A 24,580-nucleotide genomic window follows, 5' to 3' on the forward strand; every position below is an offset into this window, starting at 1 on the left:
GCCTCCCAGAGTGCTAGGATTTATAGGCATGAGCCACCATGCCCAGCTGCAGTCATTCTTGTTAATCTTTTACTTAATAATAGATTACTTTGGTTCCTCACTACAGTATTACAGAAATATTCTCCAGATATTTTTATGGTTTTATATTTATCCATCTGCAATTTATTTTGGTATAACTTACACACATAGCAACCACTCTTACACTCTAGGCAATGCCATTTGTTTTCACGTGGAATGTAATGCGAACTGAACTTCCTGGAGTTGTGCAACTCACTGACCCTGAGAATGGGTAAGCATTCAACTCTGTTCTGACATTATTTAATTATTTTCCTAATACTATTTAATGAATAATTCATATCACCACTATTTTGAAATATCCCATTGTTTCATAATATATTCTTATATTTGCGTGAGTCTTTCATGAATTTTCTATTGTATTTCAGTTTGTCTATTCTAATTTTCCTTTTTTTTGAAAGAGTCTCACTTTGACACCCTTGTAGAGTGCCATGGTGTCACAGCTCACAGCAACCTCAAACTCTTTGGCTTAAGCAGTTCTCTTGCCTCAGTCTCCCAAGTAGCTGGGACTATAGGCACCCTCCACAACCCCTGGCTATTTTTTTGTTGGAATTGCCATTGTTGTTTAGCAGGCCTGGTCCGGGCTTGAACCTGCCAGCCTTGGTGCATGTGGCTGGCGCTGTAAACACTGTGCTACGGGCGCAAAGACTAATTTTCCTTTTTTTCATCTTGGAATTAAAATTGTTGTTGAATTTTGGTTATTTTTTACTTCTATTTGCAGTTAGATGTTTTCATTGTTTTCTTTTTTGTAATTTTCAACAGGAAGATAGAGTCATATTCATTTTCCACTGGTCCTTTTTCAAGACTGTTGTCTTTGGGTCACTTACAGGGTTTATTCTACATTTGCAAAATATGAAGACATTATTATAATATTAATTTTGAATTATTTTCTATTAAATATTATGTTGTATTTTAAGTCTCAGGGAAGAGTACCTGATTGAAGATCTGTGATGAGGGTACTAAAATGAGCAGAATTATACTTTAGGAAGAGGAAAATGGAAGTTGTGAGAGATTGCTAGCCTCTCATTTGATTTCTTCACCTCGCAGTGGTCTAAGTGTTGAGGGCCTAAACTATGATGATAGATATAGAAAGTGAAAATATGTTTTTTAGATACACTTTCATGCTGTCAAATCAAGAAAGACTTTCAGTAGACCATGGGATTAAATTACAAATGTTTTTGCCTGACAATATGAATATAACTAATTTTCTTTTCTGTTTTTTTTCTTTTTTCTTTTCTTTTCTTTTCTTTTTTTTTTTTGAGATAGAGCCTCAAGTTGTTGCCCTAGGTATAGTGCTGTGGCATCACAGCTTACAGCAACCTCAAACTCTTGGGCTTATGCCATTCTCTTACCTCACCCTCCCAAGTAGCTGTGACTATAGGCACCCGCCACAACACCTGGCTATTTTTTGTTGTTGCAGTTGTCATTGTTTTAGCTGTCCTGCGGCAGGTTCGAAACCACCAGCCTCGGTGTCCGTGGCTGGTGGCCTACCCACTGAGCTCTGGGCGCTGCTCAATTATGGCTAATTTTTCACCTTTTATCTCACGTTTGTATAGAGCATACTGGCCAAACTGAATTGTTCCCTGGTCTAGAGACTTTGTTTTCTTACTTCTGTGTCATTGCCAGGCTTGTGTCTCTGCCTAATGAGCTGTTCATGCCCTGATGCCATTAGCCAGTCTTATCCCTCATTCAAAGTTCATTTCAAATGCCATTTCCTTTCTACAGCTTTTCCAGGTATGTGCTCCTTCTCCTTTGAGCCCTGTTGCTCTTTGCTTGTACTCTCCTTATATTTTGCCTTGTGATACTGATGTCGGCATATTTATCTTATCTCTACTGCTTTTGTAAGCAAACACAATCCAAACATTTTATGAAACGTTCAAATTTGGCATAAGAGAGGACTAAGTGCTGTCATAATGGGCCATTTAAAAGTGCTTTTATAATTTTTTTTTTTTTTTTTTTTAGTGCTTACCAGATAACACACTAGTATACTATAGTAACTAGACTAAATGATTACTATTTAGTCTGGGCATATGTGAATCCACCTGTTAGATCCTGTGACATATGTTGTTCGTTAAGCTTTTAGAAACATTTATGTAGTTTGAAAAGTTAGGTTGTAAAATCAGTAAGCGTATTTGTTGATATTAATGGTACTGATAGACGAATACTTATTTAAAAGTAGCACCTTCTATGCAGGGAGGCTGGGGCACTTGGAGAGGATGTGGGAGCTCCATGTACATCCCCTTTACTTTGCCCTATGCATCTCTTCCATTTGGTTGTGCCTGACTTATATCCCTTATAATAAACAAGCATATTTTAAAAAAAAGTAACAACTTCTTACATCTTATTTTGTATTTAATAAGTGATAAAATATTTATCTTCAGTCTTTTATCATGTAGTTCAGAACACAGTCTTTGAGCTGTTATTGTATCTACTCTGACTGTATATTTGAATTATTAGTAGGAGGATACACTAATGAGAATCAGAAATTTCAGACAGATTTTTCTTAAAATTAGTAAAAGAAAATTTAATTCTTTAGCTTATCATTTCAGAATTTGCAGATAGTGACCTCTGAGGAAAGTGGGATAGCATTTTCTAGATGTTCGTCTTCCCCTCAGCTCCAGTGGCTATTCAAGTTTGTCATCTGCACTTAAGAATTTCTCTGCCAATTATTTTTTCTAGAATTTTGCTGAGAGAATATTTCTGGGAGATACTTCTGAAGGCTATTAGTTCATGCATTTCTCGTAATTAGTGAATCCCTGAAGGCTGGAGGAACAGGGGAAGGACAGGAGTAAGTTCATCAGGTCAGCTAGGGGCCTTTTTAAAGAATACTTGTCTCATCTCTTGGAAGTGCTACCCTCCCTTTTCCATCTAGTCTGATTGGAAACACTTAGGTGTGTTATAAAATGGTTGCAATCCACAGCTTTAATATTTTAGAATGTAACTTTGGATTAAACAAGTTATAGATGGTTTTATATCTGGATAACATTATATTATTCATCCCCATATAGGTTTTTTATTAACTAAATTTCCCTTTAGTCTGTTGCCATTGTTGTACATTGAGGAAAATTATAGTCATCAGCCATTTGAGACTGCTTGTTGCCTTTTCTGTAAGATTGATGTGGCCATTTTTAATACATTAAGGGATATATATAACAAACAGCCATATGAGACTTAGGGTATCTTTTATAGCTAAAAGATAAATATGGAAAATGTTGTTTACATATTATATATTTTCTGAGAAGACCCACCAAGGACATTACTCTTGGTCTTAGTACCAAGAATAATTTATACTTCTACTGAGGAGGTGGGAGGTTTTTAATCTTACCAGTGCTGAGTCATATAATCAACAGTGAACAAGTTATGGCTTAGTTTTACAAGGATACTTGACTTATGATAAGCATTTTAGATTTTCATTTTCTATCAGATTTTAAAGTATTTTTTTATCCTCTCATCCTCCTTGCTCTTTTTTTTTTATTACTTATTTTCTCATTTAGTTGAATGTTATCTAAAATTCTATGCTATTTAAAGTTGTCTTGCTGGGCTTGGTGCCCATAGCTCAGTGGTTAGGGCCCTGGCCACATGCACCAGGGCTGGTGGGTTTGAACCAGGCCCAGGCCTGCTAAACGACAATGACAACAACAACAAAATAGCCGGACATTGTGGTGGCACCTATAGTCCCAGCTACTTGGGAGGCTGAGGCAAGAGAATCGTTTGAGCCCAAGACCTTGAGGTTGCAGTGAGCTATGATAGCATGGCACTCTGCCAAGAGCAACATAGTGAGACTTTGTCTCCAAAAAAAGGAGGAGGGAGGGAGAGTCAAGGGTTGTGGTGCACCTTCTGGGGGCAGGACACAAATATAAGAGGGTCTTTATTAACAAGAGCAACCAGTGTAACCTGGTTCTGTGTACCCTCAATGAATCCCCAATAATTAAAAAAAAATCAAAATAAAATAATCTTGCTGGATGTGGTGTCATTCATTTGTAGTCCCAGCTACTCTGGTGGCTGAGATGGGAGGATTGCTTGGCCCTGTATTGTCTTAATGCTTGCACCTGTGAAAAACCGCTGCCACCCCAGCATGGGCAACATAGTGATATTTTTTTTCTGAAAAATAAAAAAATAAATTAGCCAGGTATGGTGCCATGCACCTGTAGTCACAGTGATGCAGGAGGCTAAGGTGAGAGGGTAACTTGAGCCCAGGAATTTGAAGTCTATCTAGGCAACATAGTGATAAATTGTTTTAAGCTAAAGTTCTCTTATATTCTCTTTAGAATAAGCTGTGATATAAATAAATAAAATTATATATAACATTTACCAATTGTGTTGCCTTTATTTCTTTGTGACACTGACAGTTTTTGTCTTAGTTTTGGGTTGCACACTCTTTGGAGGATTTCACTGAATTTGTAAATCTTTGCTCCAGGAAAAAAAATATATAGACACACACTTATGATATTTTGCATTCTATTAGAGGAATTCTGAGACTCCAGGAAACCCTATACGAAAGTCATTGTTTGTCTGGAATATATTATTTGGCAAATGTTTCTTTATAAGGTGGCTATATCCAATCATCTGAACTGTTCTCTTTATTCCTTTAAGGTCTATTTGCTAGCATCCCATTTTTAATAATGCAAAGTTTTTATAGGTTCATTCTTTTTTTTTTTTTTTTAAATTGACAGTGTCTTGCTTTGTCATTTAGGCAGGAGTGCAGTGGAGGCATTATAGCTCAGTACAGTCTTGTGGCTCTGTGTTTTAACAATTTAACCAATGAAAATGCTAAAAAGCAAAAGAGTTATATAACAGAAGAGAATATCAGTACTGTTGGAAAAAATTCTTAGTGAAAGGGTTAATGAAAAATGTTCCTAGAGTAGTATTTCTGCAGTGCTGTATTTAAATATCAATGATACTCAAAGTGTTATAAGCCATAATAGGAATTTATAATAAATTAAAGAATATCATAAAATTATCAAATAATGGCCAACTATTTCTTAAATTGTGTTGATAGCACAAAAGACATAACAGTAGATTGACAAAAATGTTTGATTCAGACCTCCACCTAACTTGAGTTACTACAAATTTTAGTCCTTAGGAAGCTAATATCTTGCTGAATTATAGTATGTATATTCCAAATAAAATTTAATTAGTTAAATTAAGTAAGTTAAATTTCTTCTCTAAGAAGGCAGTATGGTTTGAATTAAGAGCTACTTTTCTACCTTTTATTTTTTACCTGAATATCACCTTGATAATCTATCTTCTGATATCTAAAGGAGTAGTTGTTAAACTTTAGCAAAACATAAATCACCCAAGAATACTCACTAAAACAGATATTACAGGGCTGCGACCCCTAGATTCTGATTCAGCAAGTCAGAGGTAGGACCTGGACTGGGCATTTTAAATAAGCACTGCAAAGTACTCTGATACGTAGATGGACGGCATTTTGGGAAACACTCTTCTAAACTAAATACAGCAGTGGAGTCAGAACTTCAATAATTGTTCACTTTCAAGTCTACTAATATTTACCGATCAATTAGTATGTGTATGATTAATATGTTTAATACTTTTGGGGAAATATAAAAGGTTAAATTAATCTTACTATTATTGTGCAAATTTAAGGTAGTTTTATAAAGTTAGGCAGCTATAGTTTGCTAGCATTTTGTTGTTTGTAAGAAATGCTAGTTTGAAAAAATTGAATAGCAAAAGAAAAGATAAAGACTTTTCTTAAAGAATTGGGATTGAGGGAACGGTGGGGGATTGGTGTGACTTCACCTAACAATGTAAGGGTATATGGCACATCTGGTGAGAGACACAACTACAACTTGGGCTGTTCCTAACAAAGGCAGACAATGTAACCTAGTTGTCTGTACTCTCACACTAATCCAAAATTTAATAATAAAAAAAAAAGAAATGGGGAAAAAACTGTTAAAATGTAGAGTATGTAAATTTGATCTTTTACATTTCAACTTGTCTTAATGCATTAGTAATATTTAGAGTGAAATATATATCCTTGCTTCTTCTCTACCAGATCAACATACTAAATCAATATACTCAACGTATAGTATATAGCATATGGGACTGTGTATAATATTACTGGTTGATTGAAAAAGTTTATACCAAATATAAATATAAAATATCTCCCTGCAGTTGCATATTTACTTCTTGCTCCTAGAGTCTACATTTATTGTGATCAGAGCTCTCATTGTTAGCATTAGCATTTCAAAACCGTACGTTAAATTAAAATTTTTAAATTTTGCGTCTGTGTAGTATTATGAGTATAATATGTCCACAGCTGTCAGAGGGGAAAGCAATTTCCCCATAACCTTATCATCCTCTCTTGCCACTTTTTCTTTTCATCCTGAAAAATTGGTGGATGTGCTTTGGTAGTCTGCCTTGCTTAATACCTCTCAGAGAAATGTGACATATCACTTTCATGGAAGCAAGGTGAGGAAAATGACCTCACTCCCAGACAGACTCAGCTCCCCTCCTTAATCTTATTTCAGGCTTCAGCATTTGATAGTAGCAGGGAGTTGATATTGGTGGCAGTGACAGGAATGACAGCACTTTTTGCCACTTGCTGGTGGAAGTACAAAGCTGTCATGCTTGAAAGCTATGGATACAGCTTATGGAGTTCTGTACAAAATGTGTGAATAGAATGGCAGAAATAGTTAAGGATTACTTTCACGTGTTACGTTATTATGAGCAAAGGGAGAAATATTATTGTGATTAAGTTTGCTCAGCTCTTTTTCTCTTGAATCAATGAATATGTGTGTGTGTGTATGTACATATATACATATATATTATATTATTTTATTTTTTTGAGACAGAGTCTCACTCTGTCCCGCTGAGTAGTGTGCCATTGCATCATCCTAGCTCATAGCACACTCAGACTCTTAGCCATCCTATTGTCTCAGCTTCCTGAGTAGCTGGGACTGTAGGCACCCACCATGATGCCTGGCTAGTTTTTCCATTTTTAGTAGAGACCAGGTCTCACTCTTGCTCAGGCTGGTCTTGAACTCCTGAGTTCAAGGGATATGCTTTGGCCTCCCAGAGTGCTAGGATTATAGACCTGATCCGCGGCACCCAGCCTAAATCAATGAATATTCCTTAAAAGGTGATTGGCTTTATGTATTAGTGATGAGCCCAAATTTTTATTGTTTCTACATTTCAATACCACTCTGTTCCAAACATCTATGAATTGTTGCAGAATTCTGATGTTTATTTTATTTCTTTTGATGCAAATATGTCATTATATTTCTAATATGTCCAGTCTGTCAACTGGGATGTCTTTTATTGTTCTGAATGCATTTTGGAAAAACTCAGTCTCAAATTAGTTTTCTTCTGTGAACTCTAATGCACAATTTGTGTTCTATTTGTATTTCTTAAGCTTCTCTGTGTATTTTAAGTCTTTTTTTCCAGCCTTATCTGGGTTCTGTTATCTCATTTTTCTCTTTTATGATACCACCTGAACTGCTTTTTCCCTCTTTTATTATCACTGAACTAATGTTTACCTTTCTTTCAGTTCACTGCAGGTGTTGAGGGGCTTACACTCAGGAGGATAAATAACTGCTCATCTCTGAGATGTAAAGAATATAGTCTCTAAAAGTTTCCTTTAGATTTCTTATTTCTTATCTTATTCAGTGGAAGGGAACAAAAGAAATACTTTATTTTATACTTTCCCCTTGCTTCCTGGCTCCATTCAGAAAAATTCCTGTTTCAGTTGCCAAGTTACTTTGCTTGTATTTTCCAAGGTGATCTTGGAATATAGTCTGAAGCTATTTAGTCACAGTAGAAAAAGGTTTAATTATTTGATTTTTTATTAATATTTTAGAAACATTGCTATGTATTTTTAAAATGTTTAACTTAAAATTATTTTTATGTAGTTGTTAACAAAGAATGCAGGAACTATGTATGTAATGAGTTGGGCAGATATTCATATTATTAGGGGATAAAAGCAAAGGATGATACTTGTATTTTTTACTTCATATACATTGGTACTTTTCATTATGTGTTTACAATTTTTTATAATTAAAAATTACTAAAAATGAAAGTGTTTAATGGTAAAATGGAGTAAACTAGTTGCAAAACTATTAAGTAGATAGTTTCAAACATCAATTTAAAATTTTATTTTTGAATACCTTTCAATAACTAGACATTCTTAAGTAATGTTTATTTTACTTTATTGAATTTTCTGCTTTCCTAAAAATGTTTCATTTTAACCCTTGGTTTCTATGTGTTTTATGTAGAGCGTAATTAAATAATTCTTTGATCATTGAGGATAATCTAGTTTTTTATAATCCTCCTTGTGGCCATCATATTTAATTCTTCAATCTCTTATATTAGTTGTCTCTCTAGTCAGTTGGCAAACCCTATTGATTCTGTCTTCTTATTGCTTGTCACATTGCTACACTCCTGTGCAGAGTTACTGCTGTCACTTTTTGCCAGGCTTTTCACTACCTGTCAAGGTGATGGGAATAGCTTCCCATCTGCTGTGTCTTACCCAATCAATTCTGTCTACATGCTGCTTTTATTAATTTTTTTAAAAGCTCATTTCTCGTATTTCCACAGAAGAATTTAAGGTCTTCTATCTTATGGCCCTAATTAACTTTCTAGGTAACTGCTCACTCCTGCATTACTTTTCTTTAAGGCATAATTTGCCCTTTCGGAATATACTACAGTAGCTTTCCTCAACTGTGCTTTTGTTTATACGGTTCTTAAATTCAATATAATCCCTTCCTTCTTAAGTCTATTAAGAACTTTACTCTTTTATTATGGTGTTTTATTACTGCATCTGCCTTTATTTTTAGGTTTTTTTTTTTTTTTAGTACCTTTAGTCTAGATTTTAAGCTCTTGAGGTTAATGTTTCTATTTCATATAATTCACAGTATCTGCCATAATGCCTCTGAACTGTCAGATTATAAATGCTAATTGAATTATAAAGTTTACTTAGTTGTATAATTATCAAATGCAATAAAAGTGAAAGTTTTATTGACTTCAGAAAGTAGCCTTAAAACACTTTGTGGAATAAAGCTCCACTAAAGGCCTTTTTTCTTTCTCTTTTTTTTACATTTAAGTCTCATTTCAATTAAATGAGGAGTCTGATTTTTAATTCCCAGAGAACTGAGATTTTGCTATATAGTAATCCTCCCTTCATCTGTAAGACTATATTCTAAGACCTCCAGTGGATGCCGATAACCATGGATAGTGTATGTATCATGCATCATATATCATAGTATACCTATGATAAAGTATAAGTCAAAACTAGGTACAATAAATATAATAATTATAAATAAATTTAACTAGAGCCATTTAAAACTCATGAATTATTTCCAGAATTTTCCATTTAATATTTTTGGACTACTGTTGACCATGGGTAACTGAAACCACAGAAAGCAAAACCACAGATAAGGGAGACTACTGTATTTTATTTAGGGGATGAAAAAATAGACTACATAGCCCAAAATTAACTTAGCATAGGTAAGAAGTACAGAATTATTATAAATGTCACTTTTAAAGTGCATGGTTATACAAAATTTAGTCTCCATAATAGGTTTGAGTATCTATTGGGCAATAATTGGTAGAATAATAACCTCCTCAAATTAACAACAACAAAAATCTGGAAAAGCAAATAAAATTTTCATATCTTGTTAAGCTCATTTTTGGTTTTTAAAATAGTTCTATTGTTTTGAAGATTTGATGCAATTAAGTACATAGAAATTGATATGTATGTTTGTGATTTAGCATATGGTTGGAAAAATACAGTTTGAAGAAAGATCTCATATCTCTCTTGATTTTGCATTTTTGATTTTCATTTTAACAGGAAAAACTAGCATATATATTTTTTAAAGCAAACTTACTTGAAATAAAGTGAAAAGTTTGCACACTGGAGTGAAGCCTATCATGAAGAAAATAAAAAATATTTTTATTTTATTTCATCTTTTTTACAGACATTTAATTAAAAAAATCATTTAAACTTCTCATTCTTAAGCTGAGGTCAGTAATTACAAGTATTTTTGTGACCTGTTTTTGAAAGCTGAATTTTTAACACATAAATATTATCTTAGTTTACAGATTACATGTTACTTAGCACTTAAAAATTAATAGAAGCTAATAGTAGGTATGAATTTTCTTTGTTGTAAATCAGTTAGTGCCCTTCTGTATATTTGAAAGATCATTACAGATGAGCAAACATGCTTGTTAAATGTCTGCTCCAATGTCAAGTATAGCAATAAGAGCGGTTTAAAGGGCAATGTTATAATATTTGCCATTTATTTCTTATTTTGTTTAATTTCTTATTACAGACGACAAGAAGGCATGAAAGGAAGTTAGGCAAATATATTAGAGATCTCTGTTTTTTTGCATAGTTCTTTGGCATGCTTATAAACCTGGAGAGTAAAAATGTTTAAAACATAAAGGCTTGTTTTTTTAAAAAATATGAAACCTCTAAAAATAGTCTAATTTTTATTGATGTTATAAAACTATATATTAAAGTTTTAATATATGCTTGGGAGTCCAAGTATAAAATTCATTTTTAAGTTTTTAAATGAATATATTATTTTTAAACGAATATAGCCTTTTTAAGTAAATATATTGCTGTGCCAAATATATTTAGCAAATGAAAATTTTCTTGATACCTTTATGCATGAAGTGTTAATTTCTTCTCTTCAGGGTTTCAAAAAATGTCTTACTTGCTTTATGCTACATATTATTAAATTGAAGCATTTATTTCCATAAAACAGTAGAAAATAAGGCAGAAGGAAAGTGGGCCTTTACTAAGATTTGACAATATGTTAACATTCTTATCAGAAGTAAATCACTACTTAATTTGCCGTGTAACCTCAGTGAATTCGAGCTGTTGCATGGTGTTTATTTCTTCAAGGATTAGGGCATTTAGCAAACTAGATTGGATGAATCTCATTTATTTGTATAAAAATGATGTATCATTGAATTATTGGATGTAATTTCTTTATCTAAAAATGAGTTGCTACTTGGCTTAGTGAATACAGTGTTAAAAAACAGAATAAAAGTCGTCTAGTTAACATGCTATAACATATATTTTTGTTTTAAGTACCTTACTGCTAATTTTCTGATACAGTGATATTAGTACTCATTGATAGATTATTACATTGTAATAAGTGGAAAATGTTTGATATGAGATTCTCAATCCTATAATCTATAGGTAGGATTGGTAATTTAATAGCTTTTCATAGTGACTTGAGGACTGGAAAGAAAGATGGTAGGGTAGAAAAAGTGACAAGATTTATTGTTGCTTTAATGATTTTTGGAGTGGAAATAGAACTGCTCTGTTCTGAAATACTTGGGAGCTATGATTGCGTAGGAACATTGTGTAAATTGTATTACTGTAAAGTGTCATGTACCTAAAATAAGAAATAGTTGGCTTTGTTAGGCTTTTCTACAATGACAGAAAGTCTTTTTCCCCTTCATGGTATTTAGATTTGGATAGTAACTTATATTATTCAAAGGGCTGAGCTGAATAAAGTTCAGAATTTGGTTTCTTTTAACGTACTGGGTTTTACCAATTTATTATATTAATCCCAGAGCATTTGGCTTAGATTCAAATAAAGTAAGGAAGGAAGAAAGAGGCTGGTGCTTTAGTATTATTCCTTCCCTTTATTGTAGGTTCATTTGTATATTATAGGCATACTAGCCTTAATCTTAGAAAATCAATTATTTTTTGTAGTAAACTTGCATTTTAAAGTTTCCCTATCTTGGTGTGCATATACACGATTGTTTTTTGGCTCATGGATTTTAGAATCCTGTTAAACAATATAATTTCTACATTCAAAAGGAAGAAAAGTTTCATACATAGTTCATTATTTTTGATATGTCAAATATAATAGTAAGTATACTATACCAGGAAACATAATATAGCATATTAGTACATAAAATCTTGGATTGTTTTGATTGTTTTGAGTCTATAATTTTGGCTTTATGTTAAAATCCTATTCCAGTTATCACCATACAAATATATCTGTATTTTGTGGCTTAGAAACAATATACCTTTATATAAAAAAAGAAAGCAAGGATACCTATGTCAGTTACATTTTAAAGTTATGCACTGTTTTAAGGCTATGTATTTATTCTTTAGAAAATATGACTTACATGAGTATCTGCTGATGGACATAATATTGACAAAATATACACATGATATTACTTTAACAAACTGCCATGCAACAAATACATTAAGTAATGAAGAAATTGAATATATATGACCTAATCTAATTGACATTCACATTGAAAATTTACAACATAACCAATACTTAATTTTTTTCTTATATTTGGCAGTAATTTCATTTTTTTACAAGTTAAATTTAAAACTCATCTGAATGTGGATTTGGTGAAACTTAGACTTTTCCCTAGTCTGTGACAACCTGTGGTACCAAACATTTCTCTCTTATTTCACTATCTTCAAAGGTAATTTTTTTATTTCTTTTAGGATCTATCCAAGAGTTGTGTATTACAGCGTTATTAGGCATGGGATCAGCTTCCACTATGGAAACAACTCTCTTTTTCATTTTACTTTTCAAGACCTTTTGAAACTTTTGTCTAGTGAATGCATATAATAGAGGGTGAAATATAGTTGTTCCATAAGCCATGACTAGAAAACACAATCTTAATTTTACTAAAAGGTCACTTGGGCCTAAACATAAAATAGTGGTATTTAAAACAGAAATTGGTGTCCAGCAGAGAAGAAATGTAGAAATAATCAATAGAGACATTTTGAAGACTCTTTTTTGTCTTTCTCGTCGTTCACGGTGTCGTTTCACAGCTCGCCGGAGGGCAATTATTACAGAAACTGAAGTTCTTACACCAAAGACCACATTTCTCCCACCACTGCTTTGTGACATGTCTGTAGTCTCATGTTGTGTGGTTAAAGAAATTGTCTTTTTCTTTCTTGTTTTCTTCTTCTGCCCTGTTGAAAATCTTGTTCCTATTCGAATATTAAGGGCTTGAAGTATTTTGGTGTATGTGATTAACATTACTACAACAGTGAAAAAGAATATTGGGATCTGTACTAGCAGGTGATAATACATTCCCAGTTCAGTGTAGTATTCATTTGTACTGACACATAAAAGTGTCCTGTTTTCCCACGTAGTTCCACTTTGAAGACTGAAAAAATTTACCTCAATAAAAGGAATCAGGAAAGAGAAAAAAGAAAAAATCCAAATAGATGTCATTAACATTACAGCTCTGCCCATTGTCAGAATTCGGTTTGCAGGTTTCACAGAGATGTCATATCTGTCCAAAGTGATAGCAAAAACGTTGATTGCTGTTGAGACACTTGCAAAAGATACACAAGCCTCGTGGAAACAGCAGATGAGAGCAGTGTTACTCTCCAGTGAAAGCAGAAGGATAACTATAGTTAGAGGAATACATCCCACACAAATTATTACATCAAGTACATGAAGATTCATTGTAATAATGTTACTGACAGAGTTGATTAAGTTGGATTTCATGCAGTAAAGTACCAATACGGTGAGGTTGCTGCCAAGTCCCAACACAATTTCTAACATAAGAAATCCGGTGAGAGACACTTGAAAGCTTAATGGGTATGATAGTGGTTGGTACATATTGGTGTTGATGTCGTCAATGTCATCTCGCACTGTAATGTTAGATTCAGACTGCATGTTGATTTCCAGAATGGGAGAAAAACACATTCTTTTGGAGCAGTTGGTTTTTCCCCTAGAAAGTGAAATAGAATAAACTATTTGATATTTGGCAATTTAAATGACGTATAAACCATGTGTTCCTTGTTAAAAAAAACTTTTTAGTCTGTACTGAGTTTAATTTATAAACTATTAATGGAAAATTTAGAATTAAAAAACATTAAGGTTGTATTGTTTTGATGTAAATGACAACTGTTTTCCTTTTGTAGAAATAACTCTGTGGGGGATTTCCCCCCTTTAATGCAAAATTATTTAATATACTAAAGGGTATTCCTTCCTCATTTGAGTTTTTCAAGCTCATTGAGGTAAAGTATATTTTTATGTAATAAAACTACCCAGTATATAAAACTAATTTTGACCCAGTATTTTAGAGTAGGTAAGAAATAAATGATATTTTAATGTGCTCTAGCATAATGAGCTCTGGTGTAATTATTCCTATGAGATTGCAAATGAACAGGACAAATGTTCATTTCAAATGATTAATGGTACAGAGTACTAGTTTGATATTGAATTTCATATTCGGAAGTTTGTAGTGTTATTGGGGATATTTGAAGTTATTTATTATAGCAATAGCAAATGATAAGTATTTCATATATCACAGTTAAAATGTTCACAGAATTTTACAATTGGCAAACACATAAAAATTAGAAGAAAAGGAACTTTATGCTAACGTGAAAAACCACAAAGCTGGTAAAAGAGCATTAATCACCCCTTCATGATTTATTTTCTGACCACACCCTCTTGTATATTGTGGAAGGAGAAAATTGAAATTAAATATCATATTAACAAATAGCCATTTTTGAAGTAGTTTAAAAGAATAATATCAGTTGATTTTATTTGTTTAAACTGAGTTTTTAAAGTAAAAGATGAAATTTTAGGGGGCAAGAATATGTGAAGCCCATTTTTTGAGGAAGCCTTTAAAGTTACACATTACTTGTGAAACCTTTTGTATATACATCATGCATAGTATAATTTTGAAGAAAATTAAAAAAGCAAACTCTTTTGCTAATTCATGCAAATCTATATTTTAATTTATAGAGGTTTAGAGTAATTTATAAAAAGAATGTCCGATGTTCTGGGCTAAATTATCAGTAATCAATATATACAGTTTAAAATATGCAATCATACAACCAACTATATTTTACATTTCAAGTATAGCATTTCAACTGTAGAATCATATTCGAACATACATTATAAAAGTTAATAATCTTTAGAACTCATATTAACCTTTACTTGATGTTACCTTTGACAAGTTTAAAATACAGTTTTATTTATGCATGTTATTTTGGGGATAGTATTTTAGAAACTCAAATGATAACATTTCTTTGGAGTTGATATAAAGTCTAACTAGAGAAATACTTGACTAAATGAAGGTCTTAGCTAACATTAAATCCTATAAAAATGGAAAATTTTAAGTGTGCCAATTTTCTGAACTGACAGATTAAACATCAGGTCTTATGTCACATCGGCTAGGTTTGTAATTAAATAAACCAGAAATGTCAAGTTAGATGATCATTAAGTAAAATGCATCTCCTGTGGGGCCAGACTCCTGTGTCAGTGTTAAATAGTGTGGTGGGGTGCACGCATCTTCTGACCTACCTGTTTGCTGTTGCCTTTATCGGCCTTTTGGCTCACTATGGCAGTTTTTCATAAATTGATACATGAGGTCATTAACAGATTTTGACATGAATTTTTACCTGACAGCAGTGAAGTAGCTGTGTTTTATTTCATGTCTTGTAGGAATTCTCTCATTTTCTCTCCAATACTTCAACTGCATGAATTATGAGATTTAGTTGGCTGATAGATTTTTAAAAAGCAGTACATATTTGGGTTTGTTTTGCCTTAAAAAGCCACGACCAAGAGAAACTTCCTCAAATGACAGGAATCATGTTTCCCTTTGAGGGAATATATGAGAGAGTCTCTTTATTTTCCAGAATATGTGAAAACAAAAAAGGAAACATAAGGTTTCTAGCTTCTAAAATATATTTAGACATCCTTTTGTTACAATTTTAAATCTGTTTCTATAGCAGTCCTCATCATTTTGAAATGATTTCTCAATCCCATAACTTGCTTTATATTATAAATCCAGTCCATGTTCTTTTGATAAAAACCATCTGCTACTTAATTTGGTTTGTTTTCATTAGAAGAGGATACATAATTGGTCATAAAACTCAGATGGAAAAATCCATTACTACATATCAATTGATAAGAATATCTGAATATCTAGTGCAGAAAACACTTGTTAAAGCTTCATTTTGCTAGCTGGTAAAGTATGTCATTTTCCTTTTGGAAATTCATGTTTCATTATTTCTTCAAGAATCAGTAGCTTCCACAATTCTGATATGTTAAAGTATAAACAACTTCTTTAAAAATGCTCACCATTTTGTTTTCAGGCTTTTATGGTTGTATTGTTTTTCTTTTTGTGGTTATTTTGTGTGGTATCTTCTTAGGATGCTGTCTGTTATATTCCAACAGTAATGTAGATTTATTCCCTGGGTTTAACTCCTTAATGTCTTAAGATCGTGTATTATAGGAATATCTTGCAGTTCGTGGTTCAGACAGCTAGGGAGATGCTCTGTCAATTGCATTCTTCATATTATTACTCGTAAATACTGAATTAGCTGCTGTGGACCCTTATGAAAAGAAAAAAAAATGGATAAGAAGTAGGGTTTTAAATAATTTCCAATTAATTAAAGTTACTTTAGTTTATTTTAAAACCACACAATATTTGTTATAAAAATAATTAAGCTGTATTTTTGGAACCACAGCTATATGCATAAAATTAAGAATGTCTTTAAATAAAAGATTCCCCTTTCCTAATAACGATTGTATCTTATTTAACAATTGGAGCAAACATTTCAAATATAACTGTGAGTGAAAAGCTGTTTTTTAAAATTTCTGCTCGCATTTTAGAAGCTGACCTGTGTTTTCAGAGATTATGAACAGTTAGCATGCACTGAACATACTGTCATTCCCTCTTTATAATAAACTGAACAACATTTCTTTCTGTAAAAATGTTGTACTTTGCTTAATTGTTAGCACATGGTTTGAATTTTAACTGGTTAAAACAGATTCCACGATAAGACACTATAAATTTCCACTGAAGAAGTATGTAGTCAAAATGTAAAAGGTAATACAAAAATGTAACTGCAAATTAAATGTCTTCAATAAACATGCCCAGTAACAGTTAACATAAAAGTAAGTAATAAATAACAGCTAAATAGTAAGCCTTGTTCTTTTAAGAAATACAAGCATTTTTTGAGCACCCGAGAAAAACTGTACTGATTACATTAAGAATATTTGTATGTCTGAAGTTGACTCAAAAGCTGATGTCTTCATATTGAATTAACAAAGAATTTTTTTTGTATTTAACAATGCATCCTAAAAAATTTCATTTAAATTATATCATGTCTTAAAAGAAATAGATCTAAGAATACATGTTTAGCAATCAGTAGAATTAAAACAAACTTAAAATTTAGGCTGAAAAATTTTAAAGTAATTTTACCCCACTATGCCGGTTCAAAAGCAGCTGTATACTATAATAAGGAACACATCTTACCTCCGCTAAAGATTTGATAAATTCTTGATGTAGTTGAAGCGTTTCCAGTTTTGATTGATTCATTTTGTTCACTTGTTAGTAGAGGACTGGGGGAAGAGGGTCATAAACATCTCTTCGAAAATGACCTTAATGAAAATATGTGTCTGTGCTGTGCCATTGTTTCAGCAGTACTGCTAATGTATGGAACATGTAGTGCTGCTTAGAGGCTGCTGCAGTCTCTCACTCTTCCTACTGTGGAATCAATAAGCATCTGAAAATACATAATGAAAGTAATTTAACATACTGAAGGCTTCTTGTCTCCAGAGACAACATTTAGAGTCAGTCTTTCTAAAAAGGAACGGCACTGCTTTTCAGAGGAAAGCCTGTTCTGGGCAGCTTTTGCAGAATGACAGCCTACCTTGTCGCTTCTCTCCACTGCAGAGAGATGCAGTGCATTCACTAATTTTGATTGGTCAGTTGTATTGGGCTTAAACTATGTTTCATATGTATAGCAGGGATTCCCCCCCCCTACTGTTTTATGTAAGGATGCTTTTTAAAAAAGGCTAAACTTATAAGTGATTATATGTTGTTCTTAAATAGAATATGTGTAAATTAGTATTTTAAAAATGTATATTCTATTCTGGTTTGTTGGTCACTTATGCCAAACATTAAAAATTTCAGGGAGGTAGGGGAGAAAGAAAGACATCATAAAAAGTATATATTCTTTTTAAAGCCTTGATAATTACACTTGAGGACATTTTAGTCTCATATATGTTTTTGGTTGAGGTTCTTTGTTCTACAAATAGAAACCCACTGCATCTTAACTGTGAGCCACATTGAATTTCAACTAGTTTGTTTGTATTCAAGTCATCTTCTCTGTATATTCCAAATTGTTGTGAACATCTCAAGGTATCAAACATTGTCATGACTTCAGTACTCATTCATTCAGGTATTCATTCATTCAGAATATTAATCAGATGGATCTAAGGTGATTATGCCCTAAAATATATTCGTTTAAAATTGTATTGCTTACAGCATAATCTCAGTATATAAAACTTAAATCATTTGTATTACTTTTGGATATTACTATTTGGTCTTTTCCTCTGGTAATCCTTTTATTTGATAGATGTGTACTCATTATTTGCCGTAATATTTTATTTGAATTGGCTAGTTCTGTTTCTGACCTAGGCATGTTGCTTAGTGGATTGCTACTTCTTAAATGTTATATGTAACTGCATGCTGATGCTGTTGGTAAGTATATGTGGTAAAGGAAAAAGTAGGTTACATGTCTTTACAAGTTATAAAGCTAAATTATTTTTAAGATAGATATGCTTTCAAAATAAAAATAACGGTTTAACTAATGACTCTAAAATATTATTTTAAAAGCAATTTTCTATTAATTTTAGTTGCCTATAGATAAGTTTCTATTAATAATGAGGGTAAATTTTTTTTGGACTTAAGTATATATAGTAGCTGGATTCTGTATCTCTTGACAAAATAGAAGACATTGCAGGTGACTGAATTAGTAGAATATTAATCATCCATCACCCATTTCCATTATTTTAGGAATATTAGTAATCTTCATTTTTTCAAAGTGTATGCTAAGTTTTTTATTTGTGATTAGAATTATTCTCTTATAATTTTGAAAAGGAAGATGCATTTTTATAATCTTCTACTGGCAATATTTAAGCTTTATAGGGGAAGGGCTGACTACTATATGAGTTTTTAGTTGTATTTCTATAGAAGTTAAGAGTAATGTGGTAGAAAATTTTGTTGTGAATTTCTAAAATATTGTGCATGGCTTTGGGTGGGAGGGCTTTGGTAATGCCCAAAATGAAAATTTTGTGCTATTATTTATGCATTTTGAAAGTTGGGAAAAAGAATCTTGTTAGAATGATAGCCATGTTGAAAGATAGCTCACAAACACATACTTATTTTAAGCTTAAAACTAAAACCCTGGAAAACATGTTCGCTTCAATTGAAACTTGTGGCAGTGATGAGGAAATTATTAATGTGGTGGAGATACATATAACACTTTTCTGCCAAAGTGTTTAAGCATTGGCTTATGTTTATCATCAGCATAGCTCCATACAGTCAAGGAAACCAAGGCACAGAGAAATTTACTGACTTCAAAAAGTTAGCAGAGGCAGTGTTGGAATTCCATAAACCTTATCCTACTCTAGGTAGATGGCTTTATCTCTTTAGAAAAGAAGGTACTTAGACATAGAATTGGATGATCTGGGTTTAGTTGCAGCTTCCTAGGTATGTAATTTTGGGCAAGTCCATATTTCTTTGGGTCACAGTATAGCTTGATGTTTTTCTTAAAGTATATTTTTGTGCTGTATAACTCTTTATGAGACAATGTTTTTAAGTTCTATTCATATTATTTTGTAAAAATAAAATATGGGGTCTCTGTAAGCAATAATAGTAGCAAAAAAGCTCAAGTATGGACATTTGTCTTTATTGTCTGTACAAATAATTTGTCCTAAAGGGTATGTTAAATATCACAAACAGCAGTTTTTTTTTATTATATACAATGCTTAGTATAATTTTCTTTCTTTTTAAAAACCACAAATTGGCTTGGTGATTACAAAGTTCTCTGAAATCTTAACAGGGTAATCCTAAATTCTTCTGTTTTTAACAAATATACAAATATCTAAGCCACTGGATTGAGAACCAGATTATATTATTTTCATGAAATAAATTAATATCAAATTATATGTATGTCAGAGTTTTCAAAGATTCTTGTTTCCATAGTAACACATTTTCACACTCATGTATTTAATATATTTTGTATTCATATGGGATACTAATTTTAAAACATGCTACAATAGGTGATTTAAAACCAAATTTTGTTTTATAAAATAATTTTATACATTAAATTTTTATTTAATTAATTAATAATATGAGAAAACAATTTGGCTTTCCTGAGAACTAACCAGCATATGTGAACCTAAGCCCAAAATACAGCTCAATTGAAATCCTTTTTCAAAAGTTGTGCTTTTCTTTTTAGTTAGAAAAATTTTGATTGCATTATATGTTTTAATTCCTAAAATTCCTGATATAAGAAGTCTTTGTTTTTTAAGTGTTTGTCATCTTGAGTTTAGACAACTGTGACTGTAATAGAGTAATTTATTGTTATATTTACATTGCACTGTTCATATCAAATCATTATTATCCTGCTTGTGGCTAGTTTTGATGCTACATTTTTGATAATTTGCTTGACTTTGTAAGTAAAAAAGTCAACTGATATTGGAATTAACCATAACTGAAAGTGCTTTGAAAAAAATTTGCAAAGTATATATGCAAAGGCAGTTTCTAATTATTGAAAATTACTTTTTACCCATTTATTTATTTTTTGAGACAGAGTCTCAAGCTGTCGCCCTGGGTAGAGTGCTATGCCATCATAGCTCACGACAACCTCCAACTCTTGGGCTCAAGTGATCCTCTTGCCTCAGTTTTTCTATTTTTAGTAGAGACAGAATCTTGCTTTTGTTCAGGCTGGTCTCATGAGCTCAAGCAATCCACCCTCCTCAGCCTCCCAGAGTTAGGATTACAGGCATGAACCACCTCGCCCAGCCAATTTTTTAAATTGTATTGTTTCAAGAGTGCTTTGTCAGTGGATACTTAACGTAATAAGTGGTAAACTCTCTTTGGTGCTGGAGACCATGGCAGAAAGGATTATTTCAATTGAAAGCCAATTCAGAAATTTCCTTTGGCTTCTCAACTTTAAATTTCTTTCAAAACAACGTTTTAATAGAAAAATAGCAGTGGACCATCTGCTGACACTTCTATCAAGTCGGGGAGAAGCCAAGGTAGTAAAGCGTCAACAACATTGGTAATTTATTTTCTTTAAGAGAATAGTTGAAAACAGATTATATTGGATCAAGCATATGCATCAGAATGGCATATGCCTAGCAGACTGAAAATTCCATAAGCCGTTCTTTTCCATCCTTATCTCCTTCATATAAGTGGGACATTTAAAATTTTTTATTTTTATGTTTTATACTATATATTTTTAAGTCAATTGCCAGTATCACATATATTATAAAATACATGGCATTTCTTTACATTTTCTCATCCAAATTTAGATTTTGGATGCTGTGACTATTACCTGTGTTGTACTGTTGGCATGTCTACCTTGGAGCCTTTTTCAAACTATTACCTGCACCCCAGTTTTCTGGCTGTTTTGACTCTTAACATCTCTTTTTGCATTCTTAAATATTATGGATTTCATTGATTTTTTTCTTATATTCTTAATCAGAGAATTACATAAATAGCTATGTTTGTGCTTCCACCCACTTCTCATTGGTTTCTTTTTCTGTTGCTTCCTTTTTTTTGTATAATGCTCTACTCTAAGTTAGTATGCAGAATCAAATTAATTTTGTACCCTGAAACCAAGTCAGTTTGATTAACTGGATTATGTATTTAACAAAGCTATCAAAGCTATCAAGTTCCTTTTTTTGGTTCTGTTATGAGTTTTATGCTCTGATGAGAGACATAGCTGAATGACTGTCTATGATTTAGTGGTCTATTATAGATACTAGTTGGGTCCATAATGCTTTTGTAGGAAGTCTACCAGATAGTGGTAGAGTTCTATAGGCTGAAGTCTCACTGTAGGCTAAGTAACATCCGTGATGACATTTGGTTCATCCATTTGGGAAAATGAATACATGTTAATATTTCTTAGAGACTATGATCACTGGTGACTTTGTCAGATATACTCAGCAGTTATCTTCAGTTATTGCTACCTTCTACTCTCCATTAAGGGTTATAATAGCTACAAAAAGTTGTATTGTTTTTCAGAGAATGTTTACATCTGTTTGGGGAGAACTGACATATTAATATAAAGTCTTCTAACTTATGGACATAGTCTCTTTTTTTTTAGGGCTTGATTTATTTATCATTATCTTATAGTTTTTAGCTTGTAAGTCCTATACATATTGTGTTAGATTTATATCATTTCATTTCTTTGGTGCAAGTTAAGTAGCACCTAATTTTAAAAAAATTCCAATTTTTAATTGTTAGTATATATGACTATGATTTTTTTATATTGAACTTATATACTACAACTTTACTAAACTCATATATTAGTCTTGGGAGCTTTTTTTGTGTGTGAATTCCATGATATTTTCTGTATAGACAATGTTCAAACAGAGACAATTATTCCTGAATCATGTGTGACTTATTTATTTTCTTGCTTTCTTATATTGCCTAGGTCCTCTAGTATGAAGTTAAGTAGGAATGTGTTGGAAGATGTTGAGAAAAGCACCCCATTATAAGTCCTGAGCATCCCTAAATATTCTTGTTGGATATGTCAAGAATACTTTTTGTTCCATTTCTCAGGTTGTATTTTTAGCTAGCAACCTTGAGGCATGAAGTAATGACTCCAGAGAAAGAACTTTGCTTCTTCTTTTTATAAGAATGACATATTCTCCAAGCTCAGTGTTACTTATATGTGATGGAAACCCACATTATACAGAGTATCCATCTAGGTCCCTCTGCCAGGGACGTAGAGGAGCATGAGAAAGTGTCACTGAAGTGATATTCATGCTGCTTGTTGTGTTATGGGGAGTAAAGTATTTTGTCTCTCACCTGAGCATCTTCTTATGTTCTGCTAGTATCCATGAAAAAGTAACAAGCAAGCTTTATAGCCCATAAGTAGTGTCAAGTCCTAGATCTTTAATAATTTTTGACACTTTTGGTGACAGGGATACAATGTTGACAGGGATGTGACTTCTTCAAAGAGGAAGGACAGGCAAGGCATTTGTGGACTGGTTTAGGGGATAGGAGTAGCAAATGCTCTTGGGATATTAGTGGAGAGTAACGGTCAGCTACCTGTTAATGAATGTTTTTAGGCCAATTAGTGAGAGAGAGAATTGAATGAAGCTGCTGGAATGGTGCTTTGGTTGTTGCTCACTCTCTAGGCTGGAGGAGGAAAGAACTTTATTACATTAAGGAGGTAGGAAGCCTTTGTGCTCTAAGGCAAAAGGCAGTATGGTGGTAGCTCCCTAATCAAGGGCTTTCCAGGGCTGAATTAAAATGTGTCAACAATGAGGATGTAAAGCTTTGGGTAGATAAAATATAAATTCATTTGTAAAGTCCAGATGGGCAGCCACTTGAAATTGAACGTAAGTGCAGAGTCTGTAGCTGCTCTGTGCTCAGCTGCTTAAGATAAAGCCAAGTATGGTGGGAAACCCCAGGAGGGAAAGGAATTGAAACTTCTAGCTCTCTTGACTAGAGTTGACTAAGTCACCCTCCCACGTGGTCATGTGGGGAAAAAGCTTAGTAGGTGGTAAGGGAGGCTGAAGGTACTGAGGGCTGTAGGGTGGAGCTGTAACAGCATGCATAGGGGCAAATTAAGAGAACCAGAGGCCTAGGAGCTTGGAATATGCCAGGGAAGAAGTGGCACCACCCTGGAGTGGGGAGCCAAAGGAGAAAAAGGCTGTTCTACCACCACAGCCCTCCTCTGCAGGTTAGCCTCCCATGCTACCCTGGACTCCCCACGCTGCTTTTCAGGAAATAATAGTCTCCTGGCAGCTGTGGCTATAGTCCCTTTTATGCATGTGCTGACTTCCTAGGTCTGTGTTTCCCTAGGGGAAAAAACACTCAAGTTCAAAAAGGCTAAAATGTAGGTGGAGCCTCTGGGCCCTTTCAGTGTATTATTGTTTTGGCTTCTTTTGATTTTTATGTTCTTAAATTGTTGAGTGCTTATAGATCCAGAGGAGACTCTTCCATTCCTTGGCTGCTGCATAGAGGTGATATCCTTGTCTTTTACCTTGGAGATCCAGCAAAAAAATAAAATAAAACAAAGAATGAAGGAAGGAATTATCCCTGGAAGAAAGAAAAGAAAATCACAGTTTTGGTTAAAGGCTTGGTAGCTGTTGGAGAACTCAGGCCATTTCCCAGTACAGCAGTGCCACCTGCCTGACCCAGCTACCAAGTACATCTCTTTTGAAAAGGAGGATTGCTATTTGCCTAATGCTAAGTTCTTGGTAAAATGAAATACCTGACCAGGCAATGGTGGCTCATGCTTGCAATCCTAGCACTTTGGGAGATGAGGGTAGGAGGATCACTTGAGCCCAGGAGTTCAAGACCAGCCTCGGCAACATAGTGAGACCCCATCTCTACAAAAAATAAAAGAAATTAACTAGGGTTGGTGGTGTGTGCCTGTGGTATCAACTACTTGGGAGGCTGAGGCAAGAGGATCACTTAAGCTTAGGAGTTAAAGACTGCAGCAATCTGTGATCACACCAGTGTACTCTAGCCTGGGTGACAGAGTGAGACCCTG

At 33.2% G+C, this 24,580-nt stretch overlaps 2 protein-coding genes across 2 annotated transcripts in view; one reads left to right on the forward strand and one right to left on the reverse strand.

Moving 5' to 3' along the window:
• COG5 (component of oligomeric golgi complex 5) overlaps positions 1-24,580 on the forward strand; it is a 313,042-nt gene that overhangs the window by 68,267 nt on the left and 220,195 nt on the right. The window lies entirely within an intron of this gene.
• On the reverse strand, positions 12,421-13,757 carry GPR22 (G protein-coupled receptor 22). Its single transcript, XM_003782591.3, has one exon. It carries the CDS (start codon positions 13,740-13,742, stop codon positions 12,441-12,443), a length of 1,302 nt encoding a protein of 433 aa, XP_003782639.1. The 5' UTR covers positions 13,743-13,757; the 3' UTR covers positions 12,421-12,440.

Source organism: Otolemur garnettii, unplaced genomic scaffold (genome assembly GCF_000181295.1).
Source record: "Otolemur garnettii isolate 467f Iridium unplaced genomic scaffold, OtoGar3 scaffold00005, whole genome shotgun sequence".
NCBI lineage: Eukaryota > Metazoa > Chordata > Mammalia > Primates > Galagidae > Otolemur > Otolemur garnettii.